Here is a 21,821-nt window from a genome sequence, read left to right as displayed (position 1 = left end):
TAGCAGGAAATAAATTGAAAATTAACTATAATTTGAAAAAAGGTGGGGAAACAGAACAAAAGTAAAACTTGAAAGTAGCCACTGTTATCTTTACTAGCCCAGTGACCATCTTTGTCCACCTGACTCTATATGTAAATGGCTTGTATTAAGGTCTTGAGTATGGCAGCAGTAAATTTCTTTTCCTTCTAAATCTATATTGGTTAATAAAATATAATGCTTTCATTATCATTGCAGTGCCATTAATTTGACCTCTTGCATTTGGATAAGCTCATGGATAATCATTACTTTCTCCTCAGTCAGGATTAAGTCTGGCTTCTGATTTTGCACCTGCTTGTCACTGTGGGTGAAAGAGCAGAGGTTGGTTTTGAAAGTGTAAGCAAAAGTGGTGTAACCATTGACTACAGTAAGAGTACCATTTCTGGCATTGGTTATATTTAACATTACTGTTTCCTTCAACAGAAATTCTATGCTGGAGAATCAGCCTCAGAAGCACTATGGAATAACATCTCCAATTAGCTTGACTCCTCCTAAGGAAATAGATTATATTTACACTCAGAAATTAATTGAAGCCATGAAGCCATTTGGAGTATTTGAAGATGAGGAAGAACTAAATCACAGGTATAACTTTTAATATAATTGAAACACATTGCTTGAATATATTTTAAAACGAAGTCTAATGATAATTCTCATTACAGGCTGATTGTTCTTGGTAAATTGAATAAATTAGTCAAAGAATGGATTTCAGAACTCAGTGAGAGTAAGGTAAACCATTTTTAAAATTCCAATTCAAGTAATTCTCAATCTTGTATTTTGGATTCTGTCCTCTGACTTTCTGCAAAGGAATAATAAATTTTCCATCTACATATTGGGCAATAGACTTGTAGCAACTGTCACTCAAGTTAAGGTTTGGAAGATTTTAACTACCTAGATCCTTAAACCTTGTTGTAGCAATTAAGTGAATTGGCCGTAAATAAATAATCAGTGTTTAGCAATACAAATTAGAACCAGATAACTTTTAACCAATGAGTGTAGGGCCTGGCAAAATGAGATTATTTTTTTTTTAACTTCCATGATCTTATCAATGTGCTAGAGATTTTTTTTTCTAGTAACTATTTTTATTTTTACAGTTACAGGGGGTAGGGTGAGGGTAGTTCTGACAGCAGGGCTGCAGGGGGCTCCTGGTGTGGCCAAAGGTCCATAGCCACCGGGGCACAAGATTTGGGGGTGGGTGCAGTCATTTTGGCTCGGAAGAGCAGAGGCCCCCTCCTTCCAGGACTGTAAAGAAGAGGAAGAGCCTCAGTTGTGGGTGAGGCCACCCTGCTGCTCAACAGTTCCTGCCTGGGGATAGCTCCTACGCTCCTGGCTGGTGAGTAGGCGAGCAGGGCAGTGACAGCAGAGCTGCAAAGGGCTCCCGGGATGGCCACAGAGCTGGTGACGCTGGATCCCTGGAAGGCTGGGATCCGGGTGGGTCAGAGCAGAGAAACCCTGGCCAGGGCTGAGAGGAGTCATCATCCCTAGCCAAGGAGGAGGCCACCTGCTGCTAAATGGCTCCTTCCCAGGGATGGCTCCTCCTCCTCGCCCTGGTTGGGGGCTCTACTCAGCCAGGCCAGGACCGCAGCCTTTCTTCACCTTGTTCCTGCGGAGATTCAGTGTCACTGGCCCCACTCAGTCCTTGCCAGCAGTGAGGAAGTTGTCTCTGGGCAGGAAGTATTAAGCAGCAAGGTGGCCGCTACCACCGCTTCCTCCTTGCAGACCTGAACAGGGGTTTCTGCTCTGCCCTGCCAAAACCACAGCCAGCCTGCCGCCGTCCCCCCCACCCCACCCTAGTGCCTGCAAGGATCAGGTGCCGCTAGTCCTGAGGCAGTGCAGGGAGCCCTCTGCAGCACTGCTGTCACAGACCCACTTGCTCCAGTAACAGCAAGGCTACAGAGGGCTCCCTGCATGGCTGCAAGACCAGTGACACCTGATCCCAGCAGGCATGCCCACTGTTAGGACTGATAGTTTTTCGTCAATTTCAGCATCAATCGAAATTGACATTTGTTGACAGTTATTAATTAAATGTAATCCTGCAGAGCCTCTCAATAAAGCAGAGAGTGACAGTCTAGCCTTGATCAAAGTTTTAAAAGTATTTCAGTCTGGCAGTGAAATAGCTATTTATAGCTCATCAGTTATGATCCAGTTTATATCCTATACTGGCTGTATTTAATTTATTACATGGCTCTTCAAATTCACATAAATGGAAGTATCTTTTACCTACACTGCAGATGTTACTTTTATAGTAATAAATGCTTCCATTGTATTTTTGTAAATCCACCAGGAAATGATTGCCACCATGATTTCATATTGCTGTTACTTCAGTTGGCTAGAGAAGATTGTTACGAAATGGGTAACAAAAGTTCTTAATCCAGTGACAACCTTTTGTACCTGAGCAATCAGTGTGTTGCTGTTCATCAAGGCAGCCTAAGCTAATGTCCCCACATACAGCAATTTTTATTTTTGTTTAGAAATTGCTGAGATCTTCTTCTCAATTATTTCACCTGTAGTAACTGCACTTTATCTGTTGAAATCTTACTAACTGCCAAAACAAGCCAACTTAAGCTCTTTCATAGTGCTAATATAGCTTGTAGGGCTCTAGACCTTGGGAACCAAGAGCTGTATTTTAAACTTGTATTTCTGCTCTATTTATAGAACCTCCCACCTTCAGTTGTAGCAAATGTTGGTGGGAAAATATTCACATTTGGGTCCTATAGGCTTGGAGTACACACCAAAGGTATGTCCTTTTTAATAGTGTCTAGTCATATAGTGTTTCAGACTAACTGCTTGATTAACTGAAGATGTATGGGATATTTTTGCAGGTGCTGACATAGATGCTCTTTGTGTTGCTCCTAGACATGTGGAAAGATCAGATTTCTTTCAGTCATTCTTTGAAAAGCTAAAGGTTCAAGATGGAATCAGGAATTTAAGAGTAAGTTTTCTACTTGTATTCAGAGTAATAAACTTGTCCATGTTAAAGGGACACTGTCAACTAAACTCTTAAACTGACCAATTTCACAAAATTACTGTTGCTGACAGCAGTCTTCAAATAGTATTGTACACACAACTCTGTTAAAACACTAAGGTTGCAAAGTCAAGCACTCTAGGTAGGAAATATCAGAATCAAAGTTGCCTGTGAAACTTCAATCAACCCCTTTGTATATATGCATTATGATAGTGGTTAATATTCTTTCTACAAATTACACACTAATTTTGTGTGCCCAATTTGAGAGACCCTGAGAAAAAGCATGTCCCAAGTGGTTAGTATTATACTGCACTTAACATGTTTAAATCACAGCGCCCATTGATTTCACTTGCAGTTGAATGCTCAGCATTTCTGCAAAATCAAGCACAAAGGTCCAAAGTTGGGCATCCAGACGATGAGAAATGCACACATTTAGTGAAATTTTTGGTTTTAAGTGACTTGCCTAGATTACATAGGAACTGTGCAGCAGAGGCAGGGATAAAATTCAGTTATCCTGGGCAGCATTCAGCTGATCTAACCAGGAAACCATCCTTCCTCTTCCTACAGTCCCCTGCCTCATTCGCTACATGCCTTCCAGCTTCTGCAACACGAGTCCTATAGGAACAGCCTCCTTTAATATACATCCCCAATTCATCCTCCGCGCATATCCATCCTGTGCATTGAATGAGGCAAGGGTCCTGCAGAAAAAACTAATTAAAACTGTATCATCATGCAGGCACACAAGGGGGTCAAATGAAGGTTGAACAGTCAACCTTAATTTTGGCATTTCCTAAATTCTGAATGCTTGATTTTAAGAGCATTAAGGTTGTAAAGTCGTTTTTTGTAACTTCCCATAATAATAATAAAAGGCAAACTGAAAAAACAAACTCCCTCATGTTGCATTATACTGATACCTACAGGGGTCATCAGCAGGGCTGGAACATTTAAAGCTGCCACACAGATTTTGCCCACTTGAACTAACTGGGTAACTGATACTGTAACCATTATGGAATAAAACTAAACTGAAGCATGTGAAAAAAGGCTGGTGTGTCTTTCTCCTCTTCCCACTATCCCCAACAACATATAATATACCCTGAATCAACAGCTCAGATGTGTGAACTACTCCATTCATCTCAGTAGGTGTTCACCCCTCTCCCCAAGCCTGTGATAGGCATGAAGCTGGCTGGTTCTCGGATCATCCCAGTCTCAGCAGTGTTCTTGGTGCAAGCTCCCACTATGCTTGTTCTCCGTTCTCCACCCAGAGGGACATGGCTTCCTCATATGACAGCTTGGGGGAGGAGGCGAGAGAAGGGGAAATCTGGTAACCCCCCTTTTCCCAGATCTGAAACGGGAGTTGGACATGGACAGGAAAAGGGATTTTGACACCCACATGGGGCAGGTGTCTCCTACATCCTGGCACATATATGGGAAAGGAGAATATGGGACTGACAAGCACCCCGCTCCTAATTCCTTCCTGTAGTCTCACCACCCACCTTCATGTCATCCCTCACCTTGCAACTCCCCTTACACCTGCTCCTCATCCTGAGTCCCACAACCCTTCTCCCCTGCCATCCCTCCCCATGTATCTTCCTCTCCTCCCAAGAAGCATTTCCTTGTGTAATATTATTTTCTTTTCAAAGATAGTTTGAGTGCACTCAGAATACATGTTCCCAAAATTTAAAAAAAAAATCCTTTGACAGAGGCAGATTTTTAGAAACATGCTTACATTTTTGTCCTGATTTATTTATATTTTTGTCCAATGGCCAGATTAGAAGTTACTGTGCTCGGTGTTGTTCAGGTTCAGTGGTAGTAATATGTACCTTTGAGCTGCTCAGGTCCTGTACTTCATGGCTGGCTAGCAAGCCTTTTGGGCTCTCTTTCTGCGCGCACACGCACACACACACACACACACACACACTGTAAACAGTTGACACTTGAGCATTAGGCATGTACATCTCTAGAGAGCTAAGCTTCCTGGGAAATACTATTCAGTTTTGCTCCCCCAAAGGTTTAGTGGGTGCCTTGCACTAGCTGGAGTAAATGTCAAGCAACTGAGAGCATTTTGCATATGATCAGAGCCATGGCTTGATTCCCAAGTCTGTGCAAAGAAGTTGACTGACTGGCAACCTTAAAACAAGCTTTTTTTGGGAGGTGGGGGTGGGATGAAAGCTGTCTCTTAAGAAAATGACCCTAAACTTGGTTCAGTAACTCTGCCCAGTGCCCCCCCGAGTTAATCCTAGTTTCAGTATCTAGCAATTGGTGGAAACCATAAGAGAGAACAGAATTATCAGACACATAGATAAACGTGATATATTGGGGAAGACTTTGTAATGATCTTGGGGTTCATTAAATAACAAACCAATCAACAAGAAAGGAATAAAACTTTAATAAAACAAACTGGAGAGCTTCTGTAGTGCGCTGCTGCACACAGCCAATTTGATGTTCCCAATGCCTGCCTCCAGGGTACATCTCCAAATTCCTATGCTCATAATACCCCTTATGAGGGAGCATCTCTAAATTATACTCTTCTACAAACATATCCTTACAGACTCACATGGCTTTTGTAAAGGGAAGTCATGTCTTGCCAATCTATTAGAATTCTTTGAGGGTGTCAACAAGCATGTGTATGAGGGTGAACCAGTGGATGATAAAAGAACAGCAGTACTTGTGGCACCTTAGAGACTAACAAATTTATTAGAGCATAAGCTTTCGTGGACTACAGCCCACTTCTTCAGATGCATATAGAGTGGAATAAATATTGAGGAGATATATACACACACATACAGAGAGCATAAACAGGTGGGAGTTGTCTTACCAACTCTGAGAGGCCAATTAAGTAAGAGGGAAAAAAAACTTTTGAAGTGATAATTAAGATAGCCCAGTACAGACAGTTTGATAAGAAGTGTGAGAATACTTACAAAGGGAGATAGATTCAATGTTTGTAATGGCTCAGCCATTCCCAGTCCTTATTCAATCCTGAGTTGATTGTGTCTAGTTTGCATATCAATTCCAGCTCAGCAGTCTCTCGTTGGAGTCTGTTTTTCTGTTGTAAGATTCTGCGTGGACTCCTCCGGATGGTCGAAACAACAGACTGGATTTCTACATAGATTGCTTCCGTCAACGTGCAAAGGCTGAAATTGTGGAAAAGCAACATCACTTGCCCCATAACCTCAGCCATGCTGAACACAACGCCATCAACAGCCTCAGAAACAACCCTGACATCATAATCCAAAAGGCTGACAAAGGAGGTGCTGTCATCGTCATGAATAAATTGGAATATGACCAAGAGGCTGCTAGACAGCTCTCTAACACCATATTCTAGAGGCCATTATCCTATGATCCCACTGAGGATTACCTAAAGAAACTACACCATCTGCTAAAAAAACTCCCTGATAAAGCACAGGAACAAATCTGTACAGACACATGCCTAGAACCCCGACCAGGGGTATTCTATTTGCTACCCAAGATCCATAAACCTGGAAATCCAGGACGCCCCATCATCTCAGGCATTGGCACCCTAACTTCAGGCTTGTCTGATTATGTGGACTCTCTCCTCAGACCCTACGCTACCAGCACTCCCAGCTATCTTCGAGACACCACTGACTTCCTGAGGAAACTACAATCCATAGGTGATCTTCCAGAAAACACCATCCTGGCCACTATGGACGTAGAAGCCCTCTACACCAATTTTCCGCACACAGATGGATTACAAGCTATCAGGAATAGTATCCCTGATAATGTCACAGCTAACCTGGTGGCTGGACTTTGTCCTCACCCACAAGTATTTCACATTTGGGGACAATATATACCTTCAAGTCAGCGGCACTGCTATGGGTATCCGCATGGCCCCACAATATGCCAACATTTTTATGGCTGACTTAGGGGACGAGAGCTAAGGAAGCATTGTTCTAATGCCCCTACTCTACTTGCGCTACATTGATGACATCTTCATCATCTGGACCCATGGAAAAGAAGCCCTTGAGGAATTTCACCATGATTTCAATAATTTCCATCCCACCATCAACCTCAGCCTAGATCAATCCACACAAGCAGTCCATTTCCTGGACACTACTGTGCTAATAAGCGATGGTCACCTAAATACCACCCTATACCGGAAACCTACTGACCGCTACACTTACCTACATGCCTCCAGCTTCCATCCAGGACACACCACACGATCCATTGTCTACAGCCAAGCTCTAAGATATAACCGCATTTGCTCCAATCCCTCAGATAGAGACAAGCACCTACAAGATCTCTATCAAGCATTCTTAAAACTACAATACCCACCTGCTGAAGTGAAAAAACAGATTGACAGAGCCAGACGAGTACCCAGAAGTCACCTCCTACAAGACAGGCCCAACAAAGAAAATAACAGAACACCACTAGCTGTCACCTTCAGCCCCCAACTAAAACCTCTCCAGCGCATCATCAGAGATCTACAACCTATCCTGAAAGATGATCCTTTACTCTCACAGATCTTGGGAGACAGACCTGTCCTCGCTTACAGACAACCCCCCAACCTAAAGCAAATACTCACCAGCAACCACACATCACTGAACAAAACCACTGACCCAGGAACCTATCCTTGTAACAAAGCCCGATGCCAACTCTGTCCACATCTATTCAAGTGACATCATCATAGGACCTAATCACCTCAGCCATACCATCAGGGGCTCGTTCACCTGCACATCTACCAATGTGATATATGCCATCATGTGCCAGCAATGCCCCTCTGCTATGTACATTGGCCAAACCGGACAGTCTCTACGCAAAAGAATTAATGGACACAAATCTGACATCAGGAATTATAATACTCAAAAACCAGTGGGAGAACACTTTAACCTGTCTGGTCATTCAATGTCAGACCTGCGGGTGGCTATCTTACAACAGAAAAACTTCAAAAACAGACTCCAACGAGAGACTGCTGAGCTGGAATTGATATGCAAACTAGACACAATCAACTCAGGATTGAATAAGGACTGGGAATGGCTGAGCCATTACAAACATTGAATCTATCTCCCCTTGTAAGTATTCTCACACTTCTTATCAAACTGTCTGTACTGGGCTATCTTAATTATCACTTCAAAAGTTTTTTTTTCCCCTCTTACTTAATTGGCCTCTCAGAGTTGGTAAGACAACTCCCACCTGTTTATGTTCTCTGTATGTGTGTGTATATATATCTCCTCAATATTTATTCCACTCTATATGCATCCGAAGAAGTGGGCTGTAGTCCCCGAAAGCTTATGCTCTAATAAATTTTAGTCTCTAAGATGCCACAAGTACTCCTGTTCTTTTTGAGGATACAGACTAACACGGCTGCTACTCTGAAACCAGTGGATGATAGTGTAGTTGGACTTTCAGAAAGCCTTTGACAAGGTCCCTCACCAAAGGCTCTTAAGCAAATTAAGCCATCATGGGATAAGCCATCCTGGATCAGTAACTAGTTAAAAGATAAGAAACAAAGAGTAGGAATAAACAGTTTCAGTAATGGAGATAGGCAAGTAGTGGGGTTTCCGCCAAAGACCTGTACTGGGACTTGTGAGGTGGCAAAATTTGCAGATGATACAAAATTATTCAAAATAGTTAAGTCCAAAGCTGAGCAAGAAGAGTTAAAGGGATCTCACTTGACTGGGTAACAAAATGGCAGAATAAATGCAATGTTAAGTGCAAAAAAATGCACCTTTAAAAAAAAAAAACTACACCTATATAAAGGTGGTGTCTAAATTAGCTGTAGAAAGAGATCTTGGAGTCATTGTAGATAGCGCTCTGAAAACATCCATTCAATGTGTGATGGCCATCAAAAAATAGTCAGGAACCATTAGGAAAGAGATGATAAAACAGAAAATATCATAATGCCACTATATAAATCAATGGTATGCCCACACCTTGAATGCTGCATGCAGTTCTTGTTGCCCCATCTCCCAAAAGATGTATTAGAATTGGAAAAGGTATAATTTGTGTTGCCCTTCTTTGTTAAGGGTATGGAATAGTTTCTATATGAGGAGAGATTAAAAAGACTGGGACTGTTCAGCTTAGAAAAGAGATGACTGAGGGGATATGATCGAAGTCTATAAAATCATGAATGGTGTGAAGAAAGTGAATAAGGAAGTGTTATTTACCCCTTCACATAACACAGGGGCCACCCGATGATATTAAGAGACAGCAGGTTTAAAACAAACAAAAGGAAGTGCTTTTTCATACAACTGACAATTAACCTGTGGAACACATTGCCATAGGATGTCATGAAGGCCAAAAGCATAACTGTGTTTAAAAAAAAATTAGATAAGTTCATGAAGGCTATCAATGGCTATTACACAAGATGGTCAGAGATGTAACTCCATGCATGCTCTGGGGATCCCTAAACCTTCAACTGCCAGAAGCTGGGACTGGATGACAAGGGATAATTCACTTGGAATTGCCCAGTTCTCTTCATTCCCTCTTGGTCATTTGGCACTGTTAGAAGACTGGATACTGGGCTAGATGGATGATTGACCTAGTATGGCCATTCTTATGTTCTCTCATACTCCAAATTTCAAGGCAAGGCAATCCAAGTAATCATCTAAATTTTAGAGCAGCTAGGAGTCACATTTCAAACAAAGCTTTTCTCAACTTTGAAGATAGCTGAGTGTTAACTGTTGTCAGTTGCAATCTTACTGATTACAGTAGACAAATGTAAACACCTTTTTTTTTTTTAAAGAAATAGTGGACTTTCCACCTTCTCAAGAGAAATGGGAAGACTTAACTAAGTATTGTATTGCATATATGCAAAGTAGTCTAGCAAATTGATTTGTTAGTATTTTTAAATACTGGTAAAATACTTTTTCTGGCCTTACACCCAGGAGGTGACAAAAGGTCAGAAGGTGAAACACAAGACTTGCTTTTAAAAATGCAAAAACTATTAGACTTTTTCCCTTCCTGCTTTACAGGCAATAGAAGATGCGTATGTACCAGTTATCAAGTTTGAATTTGATGGTATTGAGGTAAGAATTAAAGCTTAGTGTCTAGTTAAAATGCAGATTGTTTTTTTGCTTTGGAATTTGGATGATATAACACTGGTTCTGGTCTCACTGGCACAACAAGCTATTTTGCAAGGTTATTCATTAGTACTCCAAAGTCTAAGGGCTTGTGTACGCAGCTCTGCAGTTCAGATTATGGGGGTGTGAATTGCAGTATGCACCCAAGTGCTACACTGTAACTGCCACATGTGGACGCTGCTGGCATGAACTAAAAGACACCTAGCTTGGGTTAGAACCATGTTAACATGAGCTAGGTGCCTTTTAGTTCATGCCAGCAGTGTCCACATGGGGGAGTTGCAGTGCAGCACTTTGGTGCATGCTGCATTTCAGACAAGCCTTAAGGGATGTCTACACAGCAAAGAAAACCCCCCAGCTGGCCTAAATCAGCAGACTCAGGCTGCGAGGCTGTTACATTGCTGTGTAGACTTCCGGGCCTGGGCCCGAACACTAGGACTCTCTCACCCTGCAGGGTCCTAGAGCCCAGGCTCTAGCCCAAGCCCAGAAGTTTACACAACAATGAAACCGCTCCACAGCCTAAGCCCAAGTCAGCTAGCACAGGCCAGCCACGGGTGTCTAATTGCTGTGTAGACATACCATAAGAGCTTGTCTCCACAAACATTAAGCTGGGATGTGAATCCAGCCTGCACTAGGTTGCTGCAGTCTCCTTGTTTGTGTCCCCCCTGCTGACATGAATTAAGTCTTGTTTCAAAGAGGACTAGATCAAAGCGTGTTAACAGACTGTTAATGTATGTCAGCAAAGTACTTGAACAGATGGTCTTATTGTGGGCTAGATTCACTCCCCAGCTTGCCACTAACTAAATGTTCACGTCCTTAAATGACTACAAAGTTAGTCAGGCTCTCATGTGGGCCATGCCTTTCCCCAGATTGCATATACTAAACTTCTATTTTAGGAAAAAGAAGAACAGGAGTACTTGTGGCACCTTAGAGACTAACAAATTTATTAGAGCATAAGCTTTCGTGGACTACAGCCCACTTCTTCGGATGCATATAGAATGGAACATATAATGAGGAGATATATATACACACATACAGAGAGCATAAACAGGTGGGAGTTGTCTTACCAACTCTGAGAGGCCAATTAATTAAGAGAAAAAAAACTTTTGAAGTGATAATCAAGCTAGCCGAGTACAGACAGTGTGATAAGAAGTGTGAGAGTACTTACAAGGGGAGATAGAGTCAACGTTTGTAATGGCTCAGCCATTCCCAGTCCTTATTCAAACCGGAGTTGATTGTGTCTAGTTTGCATATCAATTCTAGCTCTGCAGTCTCTCTTTGGAGTCTGTTTTTGAAGTTTTTCTGTTGTAATATAGCCACCCGCAGGTCTGTCACTGAATGACCAGACAGGTTAAAGTGTTCTCCCACTGGTTTTTGAGTATTTTGATTCCTGATGTCAGATTTGTGTCCATTAATTCTTTTGCGTAGAGACTGTCCGGTTTGGCCAATGTACATGGCAGAGGGGCATTGCTGGCACATGATGGCATATATCACATTGGTAGATGTGCAGGTGAACGAGCCCCTGATGGTATGGCTGATGTGATTAGGTCCTATGATGATGTCACTTGAATAGATATGTGGACAGAGTTGGCATCGGGGTTTGTTACAAAAGTTTTTTTTTTTTTTTCTCTTAATTAATTGGCCTCTCAGAGTTGGTAAGACAACTCCCACCTGTTTATGCTCTCTGTATGTGTGTATATATATCTCCTCATTATATGTTCCATTCTATATGCATCCGAAGAAGTGGGCTGTAGTCCACGAAAGCTTATGCTCTAATAAATTTGTTAGTCTCTAAGGTGCCACAAGTACTCCTGTTCTTCTTTTTGCGGATACAGACTAACACGGCTGTTACTCTGAAACTTCTATTTTAGGGTATGTCTACACTAGAAACGTAAATTGAGCTATATTAGGTTGATTGACCACCAGCTCAGTAATTATTGCTGTGGTGCCTGTCCACACTAACCTCCTTGAGTCGGTGCTGCATGTCCTCCCCAGGTGTGCTTCCACTGGTCTGAGAGGCAGTGTGGGGAATTCAGAGGCCTGTCTCTCAGCTCTGCTTGCAGCTTGCCCCACAGGCTCCCAGCGGGCTGCCCCCATCCCTGTTTCCTACCAGGAGCGGGAGGGGGGAGAAGCTGCTCATGGCTTTTTGGCTCCCCACTGGGAGCTGGGCAGCCTGGTCAATTTCCCAGTGGGGAGCGGGAGCAGGGTCCAGTAGCCCAGGGATTTTTGCCCCAGCTCCCAGACAGGAGCAGGGTCTAGCCACCCGGGGTTCCTGCCAAGAAATTGACAGAGAGCCAACAGCTGATGTAAGTAACACACACACTGCATTGCCCTAACTATATGGACGTAAGCCCTATGCTTCTCATGAAGGTGGAGTTGTGATGTCAATGTAGTAGGGCACTTACCTCATTGGGAGCAAGGCTGTAGCATAGACACTGACATAATTAGGTCGACATAAGCTGCCTTATGTAGACCTAACTGTGTAGTGTAGACTAGGCCTTAGTAGAAAAAATATCTGCAGGATGAAAATAAGAGCTAGGGTTTTGGGATACACATGTTCCTACTCAGTGACCCCTTTTCTTCTCCCTATTGCCGCTACAATGTATAGCATGAATTGACTTGAGTAAATGTGGTGAGACTTTCAAGGAAGAACCTATCACATTAACAAAGCAAAACAGACTTGCCACCTTTTAGAACAGGATTTTCCAGTTTGTCCCTGAGGCCTCTTGTGACCCTTCAAGGAAACTTACTTAAATACACATTTTCTTATGAATTAAAAATATGTTCCCTGAGCCACAGACTCTTAAAATGAAGTCTTTGAATTAGCTCTCACTGTAGTGAGTGGAGAGTGTTGCAGAGGAAGGCAGTTCTGTGGAGTAGTTCTGGTGTGAGCCAGATGTGTGCTGAGCAACTACCATCCCTTCTCTGCTGCAGCCACTTAGCTTCCTGCTGGCTGGCTACCATATTCCAGCAGAGGGAGGTAAGTAGCTCATTTGCTCCAGTCTGCCAGAGACCCAGAGCAGGATTTTGTCTCCAGAAACTGTCCCTGAGCAAGGGAAGGGGTTTCTAAGTGCAAAAGCTGGTGTTCTCTTCCCCCACATGGTTACCCTGGGAAAGACAAAGCTGGGAACTAGCAACCAGTTCTCTCTGAATCTCAGCCCCAGGTTCCTTGAGTCATCTGGCAAATGGTTCCTTAAGACTAAGCTGGGGAAAGGTGCAAGCACATTCCAGCAACTCTTGGGGCTGTGCAGGGGGAGCCATATGAGCTGGTTGAATACATTAGCTGGGCAAAATAATAAACAGGTAGTTGCAGAAACCAGTTGATCAAACAGCGAGATAGCCACATGGGACAAACGTGAAAGTTTGAGGAGCAAAAGTCGAGGCAGTGATGGCAAACAAAGGCTTCTAAAAGTTCCTCATTTAAGTCCTGGTTCACAGTGTCTGCCAGTTGCGGGGAATGCTGTCAGAAGTAAGTAGTGTATTTGAGGATCAGGGTGCTATTTACTTGTTCTATGTTGACAAGTTCTATGTGCTAATATAATAATATAATATGGAGCTATACCTCTCTCATAGAACTGGAAGGGACCTCGAAAGGTCAAGTCCAGCCCCCTGCCTTCAATAGCAGGACCAAGTATTGATTTTTGCCCCAAGTGGCCCCCTCAAGAATTGAACACTCAATCCTTGGTTTAGCAGGCCAATGCTCAAACCACTGAGCTATTCCTCCCTCCATACTTGTTCTATGGTTAATACCTAAACAGTACGTTACCAGAAAGTCTTGGCACTGTATATTGGTGTAGACTTTAACTCTTTTACAAAAGTAGCTTATTGTTTACAATCCCACTTAAACTGTCTAAATACTAAATATACATCAAGGAACAGGAGCTGCAAAATGAGAGGGAGTTTCAGAGAACTTAGGTAACAACTGGGTTTTTTTTTAGTCTTTCCTGTTTTGGATCACTATCTAAACAAGATATTGTATTTTGGGTCCTTATTTCCTTGAGATTAAGCACTGTTTTCATATAAATAGGCCAGATTGCTATATATCCTCTCCCCCCCTCCCCCCAAATGAACTGTATTACTATATTGCCTTAATATGTTGACAAGACAAGTCAGACTACTCAGAACAGTACATCTGCTCTGATGGGCGGATACCTCCTAGAAAAATGAAACTGTTGGCAGAGCAGTATAGTGTTGCTGATTTAACTAAATCAAAATCTAAAAATTCAGAGGATAGGAGATTAAGAAACAGTACTGAAAACTAGGGATGTAAATATTGGTTTTAAAAGTTAACTGGTTAAATTATATCATTTAACCGGTTAACCAAGGTCACTGCGGCCGGCCTGGCACAGCGGGGGCAGGGGTAAAAGTTAAGGTCGGTTAAGGGTAAGCGTAATGCTTATTTGTTTAGAAAACCTCCACTTCTTGAAAATTTTGTTTTGAAAATTAAATTATAGACAAAATGGCTTCTTCCCTTTTAATAGGCCGTGGGGGAGGGGGGGAGTGGCCTTTCCTGTCAAAAGAAAAAATGTGAAATTTCAAACAAAGCACACAAAAAAAGTTTCCCATGAAACATACTTCTTGACACTTCCAGTATATGTCCTGTTTTCTTGATATATCTAATGCATTAAATCCTAATAATCTGGTAATGAACTCTCCAGATTTGCGCAGTTGTAGCATTCATTGAGGAGAATTTAAAATTGTTACTTAGCTTGTACTTCTCTATAGATGCAAAGTATAATGCACTTTAAATTTTTCTTCCTAAGATTGATCTTGTGTTTGCAAGGCTGGCTGTACAGACTATTTCTGATAACTTGGATCTTCGAGATGATTCACGTCTAAGGAGCCTGGATATAAGATGTATACGAAGCTTAAATGGTAACTTCTGTTTTAATCTTAAACCTGATAACTCTTATTCATGTGGGATAAGAACATATTTTGTAAAATGTTAAGTTGAATTACTAATGGACATGTATTTTGTTTACAAATTACTACCTTTTCCAAATTTGTACAAAAAAGACATTACTCCTGTTGCATAGATTCCTAATATTCTCCTGTATGCTTTATTGGATGAGATCTGAGATATTCAGATACCACCGTGATGGGTAGGTTAAAAAAATCTGGATAGATCAAGGTCCTGTCAGTTCTGGATATTAGACACTTTAATGGGTCGGGCAAATGTCTGACCATACCCAACATTTTCCTGCTTCTTTGTTCACTGTGCTTATGCCAGTTGGTTGCCTCTTCCACTACAGAGGGAGCTGTATTCCAGTACCACTGTATGTAAATAGCTAAAGCTGGGGTGGGCAACCTTTCAGAAGTGGTGTGAAGAGTCTTCATTTATTCACTCTCATTTAAGGTTTCGTGTGCCAGTAATACATTTTAACGTTTTTAGAAGGTCTCTTTCTATAAGTCTATAATATATAAGCTAAACTATTATTGTATATAAAGTAAATAAGGTTTTTAAAATGTTTAAGAAGCTTCATTTAAAATTAAAATGCAGAGCCCCCCAGACCGGTGGCCAGGACCCGGGCAGTGTGAGTGCCACTGAAAATCAGCTCACGTGCCGCCTTCGGCACGCATGCCATAGGTTGCCTACCCCTGAGCTAAAGCATTTGACATGAGGTGATAACTATAAAAGTAAACTATTGCTATTAATTACTTAAAGTAAAGGAAGTCTTCTGATACTTCGAGCTTAACCTCACTACTCAGCAATCCTGAGTTCTGTCTAATTGTGTATGGCTCTTAAAACTGACCGACTTGGCTCTCGGATCCACTCCCACCTCCAAATGATCTCATGGCCTTTCACTTGTTAAAAATTGGTTGATTATAGCTGCAGCCTAAACTCTAAAAACCTCTGATATTCACAAGGTATGTGGATGCATACTGGAGGATACTAACATGTCTGCTAACCATAGTTTACTACTGTAAATATGGTTCTAAAAGCAATTGTTATCCAATGCTTACTTTAGAAACCCTTTCACCAAGACAAAAAAGTGGTAAACTAGTAAAAACCTGAGATTATTAAATTTGTAATTTAAATCTCTCTTGCAGGTTGCAGAGTTACTGATGAAATTCTGCATTTAGTGCCACACAAGGAGAACTTCAGACTAACACTTAGAGCAATTAAACTGTGGGCAAAACGTGAGTAAAACAGTCATTCTTGATCTCTACCAAGAAGCTTAATTGTTCTTGAAAAGTTCGTGAAAATCTAGATAACTAAAGGCTGAGAGTAACATGTCCAACCACTTGAGGAATATTTCATGGGGTAACTCAGGAATCTTTTAAAATGCCAAACTTGCCATGTATGTGATTGTGAATAAGAACTGTGATCTTTATTTCAAAACTAAATTTTATTCCAACATGCTAAAGTAGTAAACACTCATAAATAGGGTATTGAGTAGTCATGATGCTAGGTAAATAGTCATACATAGAAGGTGAGGCAAATGTCTCCATGGGGGTCAAAGTAGCTTAAAGCATGTTCATATATTTGTCATGAGAACTGCTGAACACAACCTTTGTACACCATAACCCTCTACTTTTCATGTGCCTATTTGCACAATGGACTATATAAACTTAACTAACATTCTTCTTTGAGTGTCCTCTGCATATTTTCAGTCTTGGGATGTGCTGATCAGTGCAATTTGGACAATGGAATTTTCTGGTAAGAGTGCTCATTAGAGCGCTCCCACACCCTTCCTGCCCCTCACCCCAGTGTTTGAGTACATTCTGAGGCTTTGGCACCAAATCTGCCTCAGTCTCTTCCAACTGCAATGGACAGATGGATGTGGACTTCTCTAGATCTCTTAGATCCATAGTTTAAGTGCCTTGGTGGTGGGTGGGAAGGAGGTGTTTTTTTGTTTTGTTTTTGTTTTAATGTTTTTTTTAAAGATTAATCAATTAGGTTAGGTTAGGTTTTAGGATAGGTTTTAGGATAGTTCAGATATTCAGCAGGACTTTTTACAGGTGTCCATGGCAGATCTGAAGATGAAGAAACATGGCTTTAAAAGATATCATGCCATGCAGTCAGACATCCTTATCAGATGTCTTAAATGCCTTGGGAAAGGCATTCCCCTTTGCCTTGCACTATTTATAGTACGTTCATTCCCCAGGCCAGAAAGACTCCAAGCCTTCTTATTGCAGGAAGCTTTGACTGCCAGACCTCTGGGATTGTAGGTGATGAAGAGATCTGAAGGAAAGGATAGGAGGCCTGAATAGGCTCAGAGTATTTCTGCATCCAAGCAGAATACCATGGTAAAGGTGTCTGCCTCAGCACCAAGCTCCGGTTGCAAATCAATGGAGCTTTCGGTACCTAAGACATCCAATCTGGTTCCAAAACACTCAAGCCCCTCTGACATTCTGGGGGGCAATCTAGACCAGTGGGGGGTTGTCAGCACTATCCTGCAAACTTAGGTGCCTCACAATGCTTTGCTGCTGTAGCTCTCACCTGGGCCACTCAGACTTCCAGCACGCAGGTAAGATCCTGAGTATCTGTGTATACTGAAGCCTGTTATCCACACATCAGTCACACTTTGGCTTCCACCAGGTTTGGTTATCACTTGCAAGGTGACCCCAACATATTCCCAGTCCCAAAGTTTCCCCCCAAAATGTGTTCTGTACTGTCCAGCCCTGTCCTGGACAGTCCAGGTAACTTAGAGGGGCAATGGATCGAATATTTCTACCCTAAATGGAGTTACCCGCACAGTTTAAAACACTGGATTAGTCTTGATTAAAGAACGAAACAAACTTATTTAACTACAAGGAGGTAGGTTTTAAGCAAGTACAAGTATAAAGCCGTAAAGTCAGAGAAATGGATACAAGAGAAACAAAGATAAAATGCTTCCTAGTACTAAAACTTAATAAACTAGACTTGGTTCAAGGTGAAGTACCTTACCATGTGTTCCCAGTAACATTGCTGACTGAATTCTCAGGCCAGAACCTGCTCCCAAAGTCCAAAGGCTGTTTCTTTCCTCTTCTTAAGGGAAAGACTGAGAGATGGTTAAGGAAAGATAACTTGGGATCTTTGCCCCTCACTTTTACAGTTCAGTCACACTCTGAAACACATTTTTCTGAGGGTTACCCTCAGATAAAATTAATTCCCACTGTGAGGATGGAGACAAGGAGTCCGGTGGTGAAAGAGGTTCCATACTGTTTGCTAAAATGTAGATTGATCTGTTCCTGCCCTGCTTCTTTGCCACAGAATCATCATTTGACAGGTGATTGCCCATCAATTTTGACATCTGGCTAGAGGCATCAGCTTGTCCTTTGTCTTTAAGAAACTGGTTTACCCAGACTTATCTGGTAAACACATTTCAGGCCTAATTTCAGCTTATGTTCATAACTTAACATATAATGTTGCTATATGCATTTCACCATGATATTATTCAGCAGCAAGTTATTAATTTTCAAATTATACCTCACAAGGCATATTTTGTACAAAGATTATTACAGTGGTTTGTAGGGAGGCGGTTCCAGATAAGGGACCCAAACAGCTAGATAACATACCAGAACAAAGAACTTCAGTACCAAGGAAAAGGAAGGCTAAATCAAAACATGTCTGACCTCCTCTCTCTGGTGACTCATCAAAAAAATTCTCACCATTATCCCTTCTACAAATTCCAATTTCAGTCATTTCACCAATAGGTTTCATTATTGGGTCTGCTTGTGTATATAGTTTTAGAAGTACCCTTAGTATTTATTTAGTTAGGATTTAGCCTGATGTGATGCCTTCACCAGGTTTTAAACACTGCCTGTTGTGTGGGGTGGCTATCCCTAAAAGGGACCCCTCCCCCCCCCACACCACACACACACACACTGCATTTACTCTGCCTTGGAGAAGGGCACATTTAAAGGAAAGTGCTCTATCTGTATGTCATTCAAAGAGAGCACTGGTGATTAGAGATTTCTGCTTGAAGCAGCACCTTATGGAGCAGGCCATGAGCTTGCTTTGGTACTGGAGAACTCTGCCAATTGTCCAATCTCTCAGAGCACTTCAGAGCCGGTAGGGGCTGTTCCACAGCCAGATTCTGATTTCTATCTTAATTGGAAGAGAGATCATTCTCTGAGGAAAAGGAGTCACAAAATGGATGAGAGCCATTGCAAAGCTAGGAGAGATTCCTCCTCCTCCTAAGAGGAGTGCAGACTGACAGAGATTCCTCTAGTACACAGGATAGTGGTGGGCTGTCTTACTCTCTTGTACTGAGATGAGAACAATTGGACAGCATACTGTCAAGTCCGGTACCAATGACATTGGTGTTGACACCGATTTGTTTCTGCTCTGACATATCAGGCAAATCTGACTTGCTTTGCCTTTCTGCCCCAGACATTCTATTAATTCAGCACCACTCAACTGTGGTGGCCTCTTCTGTGTTATCAATAGCTCATAGACTGGGTTAGATTATTCACTGTTGCCAGCACTGTCTTCTGCACCGCTTAAAAATCAGGATGCAGAGCTGAGTTTGGCCCCTTTATCGGTACTGAGGGGTCATCAGTGCAGCTACAATCTTCAGTAATGGACAGTTTAGGAGCAGACCACATCTGCAGGACTAGTACTGGGCTCGACTTCATGACTGATGTCCATTTCAGTGTTGTGTGAATGCAATACCCCTACCGCTACTCCAGGCACCAGCTGCTTTGCCATCGACAGCATTGATGCAGGCTGTACGTTGGGCTTCAGATGAGTCTGGATGTTTGCCTGCTCTACCTGAGTGGTTCCTCCATTGCCACAGGACTGCTTGGAAAGTTCTTCAAGAGAGAATTTGGGAACATCTTCTGCCTCTCCGTCACCTTCAAAATACCATTCTCAAAAGTCTGAGACCTCCTGGGGAATCACTAGAGGTACAGATATTAGCACTGCTCCCACAGTAGAGATAAGGGTCTTGGTCCAGTTCCCACTGGCCACCAATCCTCAATGGCCTCCTTGGGATGTTCCTCAATCTGCAAGGTCCCAATGCTTAGGTTAGTCCAGGGCAAGGTCACTGATCTTTGTTCATCTCCATTCTGAGCTAGTTTAGCCTCAACCATTGTTACAGGGGCAGGTGTTTCCACAGGAGATTTCATTGGTTCCACTTCATTTTTCTTTCTCCTCACTGGATAATTCTATGGTGCCAGCTTCCTCTTGTCCTGTACCTGAGGATTTTAAGTCCTATCAAGATCTCCTGAGGTGAATGGCTACAAGCTTGGGCATTCAGACAGAGTTTGTTCAGGACAGTACTAATAAGTTGGTATATTTTCTCGAGTTCTCTCCAGCGAGAGTAGCTCTCCCTATAAATGAAGCACTTTTTGGAGCCTGCAAAAATGTACCTTACGTTCCTTTTCATTCTCAGTGAAGCATACTGAAAAGAGGTATTGTGCCCTTATGCAGGGTTTTCAGTGCTTCTACTCTCATCCAGCCTCTAACTCACTTGTCATAACGGCAGCAAGTGAGAGGTTGTGTCAAGGGAGATATAAGTCAGCACCTAAAGACAGAGTCTAAAAGGTTAGATTTAATGGGAAGGAAAAACTTACTCAACCTCTTCTTTAGAAATTCACATTGCTAATCAGCAGGTGCTGTTAGCCTCCTAATTTACAAAATCCTATGTCCAAATTTACATATAAATTGCTAGAATCCTCCAGGGAAGAGTTTAAGACATTCATTGTGGAAGGTTGTCTGGTGGCCAAGACGTCACTGCAATACATGGAGGACACTCTTCTCTCCCCCTCCCCCCACCCCCCTGGATTATTATCTTGGCTGTAACAATGAGAAGAGCCTCATGGTTACAGAATTCTGGCATAGCTTCTGAGGTCCAACAAAGCATTGAGGATTTACCTTTTGATGGTTGGTTTTTGTTTCCAGAAAAAAACATGGAAGGCAGCAGAAGCAGCAATACCATTCACAGTTACTTCTGGCAGTCAGCTTACCCCACTAAGCAGCAAGGCTTCTCTAGGAAGGGACATAAGTCCCAGCAGAGGTTGTTTCCTAGTCCCAGTAGTAACCAGCCAGCCCCTCACCTATCAAGAGCAACACTCCAGTCATCAACTTCCCGACCATATCATCTCCATTTGGGGGCAAGCTATTTCACTTTTACAGGGCTTGGGGAAACAATAACTATCATAGAATATCAGGGTTGGAAGGGTCATCTAGTCCAACCCCCTGCTCAAAGCAGGACCAATCCCAGACAGATTTTTGCCCCAGATCCCTAAATGACCCCCTCAAGGATTGAACTCACAACCCTGGGTTTAGCAGGCCAATGCTCAAACCACTGAGCTATCCCTCCCCATGAACAAATGATCCTAAGTACTGTGGGATAAGGTTATGCCATCCTGTCCATTTCCCCATTCCTACTCCCTACCCCATCCCTTTTCAGGGACCCCTCTCACAAGTCACTGCTCCAACAGCAGGTTCAGACTCTGTGTGCTTCGGGAGCTGTAGAAGAGCTTCCTCTTCATCATTGGGAGAAGGGGATTTCACTCATGGTATTTCCTGATTCCCCCCAAGTCTAAGGGAGAGTTGAGAGCTATGTATGAACAAGTACAACAAACACATAAGAAGCAGCATGGTTACCCTAGTGATGATTCTCACCAAGTTGGATCAATATGACTAGTGTGCTGATCTTCAGGAAGCCTACCTCCATGTGGCAATTCTCCCAAGCCACAGAAAATTGGGATTTATAGTGGTAGGTCAACAGCAGTACATAGTGCTCCTCTTTGGCCTATTCTCAGCTCCACATGTATTTACTAAATGCATGATTGTAGTAGCAGCATATCTCAGAAAGAGGTATTAATGTTTTTCCTTATCTGGATGATTGGTTAAT

The 21,821-nt window shown here is 42.4% G+C and overlaps 1 protein-coding gene across 1 annotated transcript in view; it reads left to right on the top strand.

Annotated features, from left to right (window-relative positions):
* Positions 1 to 21,821, top strand: part of PAPOLG (poly(A) polymerase gamma) — an 89,188-nt gene that overhangs the window by 24,853 nt on the left and 42,514 nt on the right. The window contains exons 3-9 of the mRNA XM_034764197.1: positions 460 to 618; positions 696 to 762; positions 2,689 to 2,770; positions 2,856 to 2,965; positions 9,928 to 9,981; positions 14,796 to 14,907; positions 16,084 to 16,173. Coding sequence (XP_034620088.1) covers positions 460 to 618; positions 696 to 762; positions 2,689 to 2,770; positions 2,856 to 2,965; positions 9,928 to 9,981; positions 14,796 to 14,907; positions 16,084 to 16,173 — 674 coding nt within the window. The remainder of the gene's footprint in view (positions 1 to 459; positions 619 to 695; positions 763 to 2,688; positions 2,771 to 2,855; positions 2,966 to 9,927; positions 9,982 to 14,795; positions 14,908 to 16,083; positions 16,174 to 21,821) is intronic.

The sequence above is a fragment of the Trachemys scripta genome, chromosome 3 (genome assembly GCF_013100865.1).
Source record: "Trachemys scripta elegans isolate TJP31775 chromosome 3, CAS_Tse_1.0, whole genome shotgun sequence".
Taxonomy (NCBI): domain Eukaryota; kingdom Metazoa; phylum Chordata; order Testudines; family Emydidae; genus Trachemys; species Trachemys scripta.
Note: the sequence above shows the minus strand (reverse complement) of the source record. Positions and strands in the feature narration are given on the sequence as shown.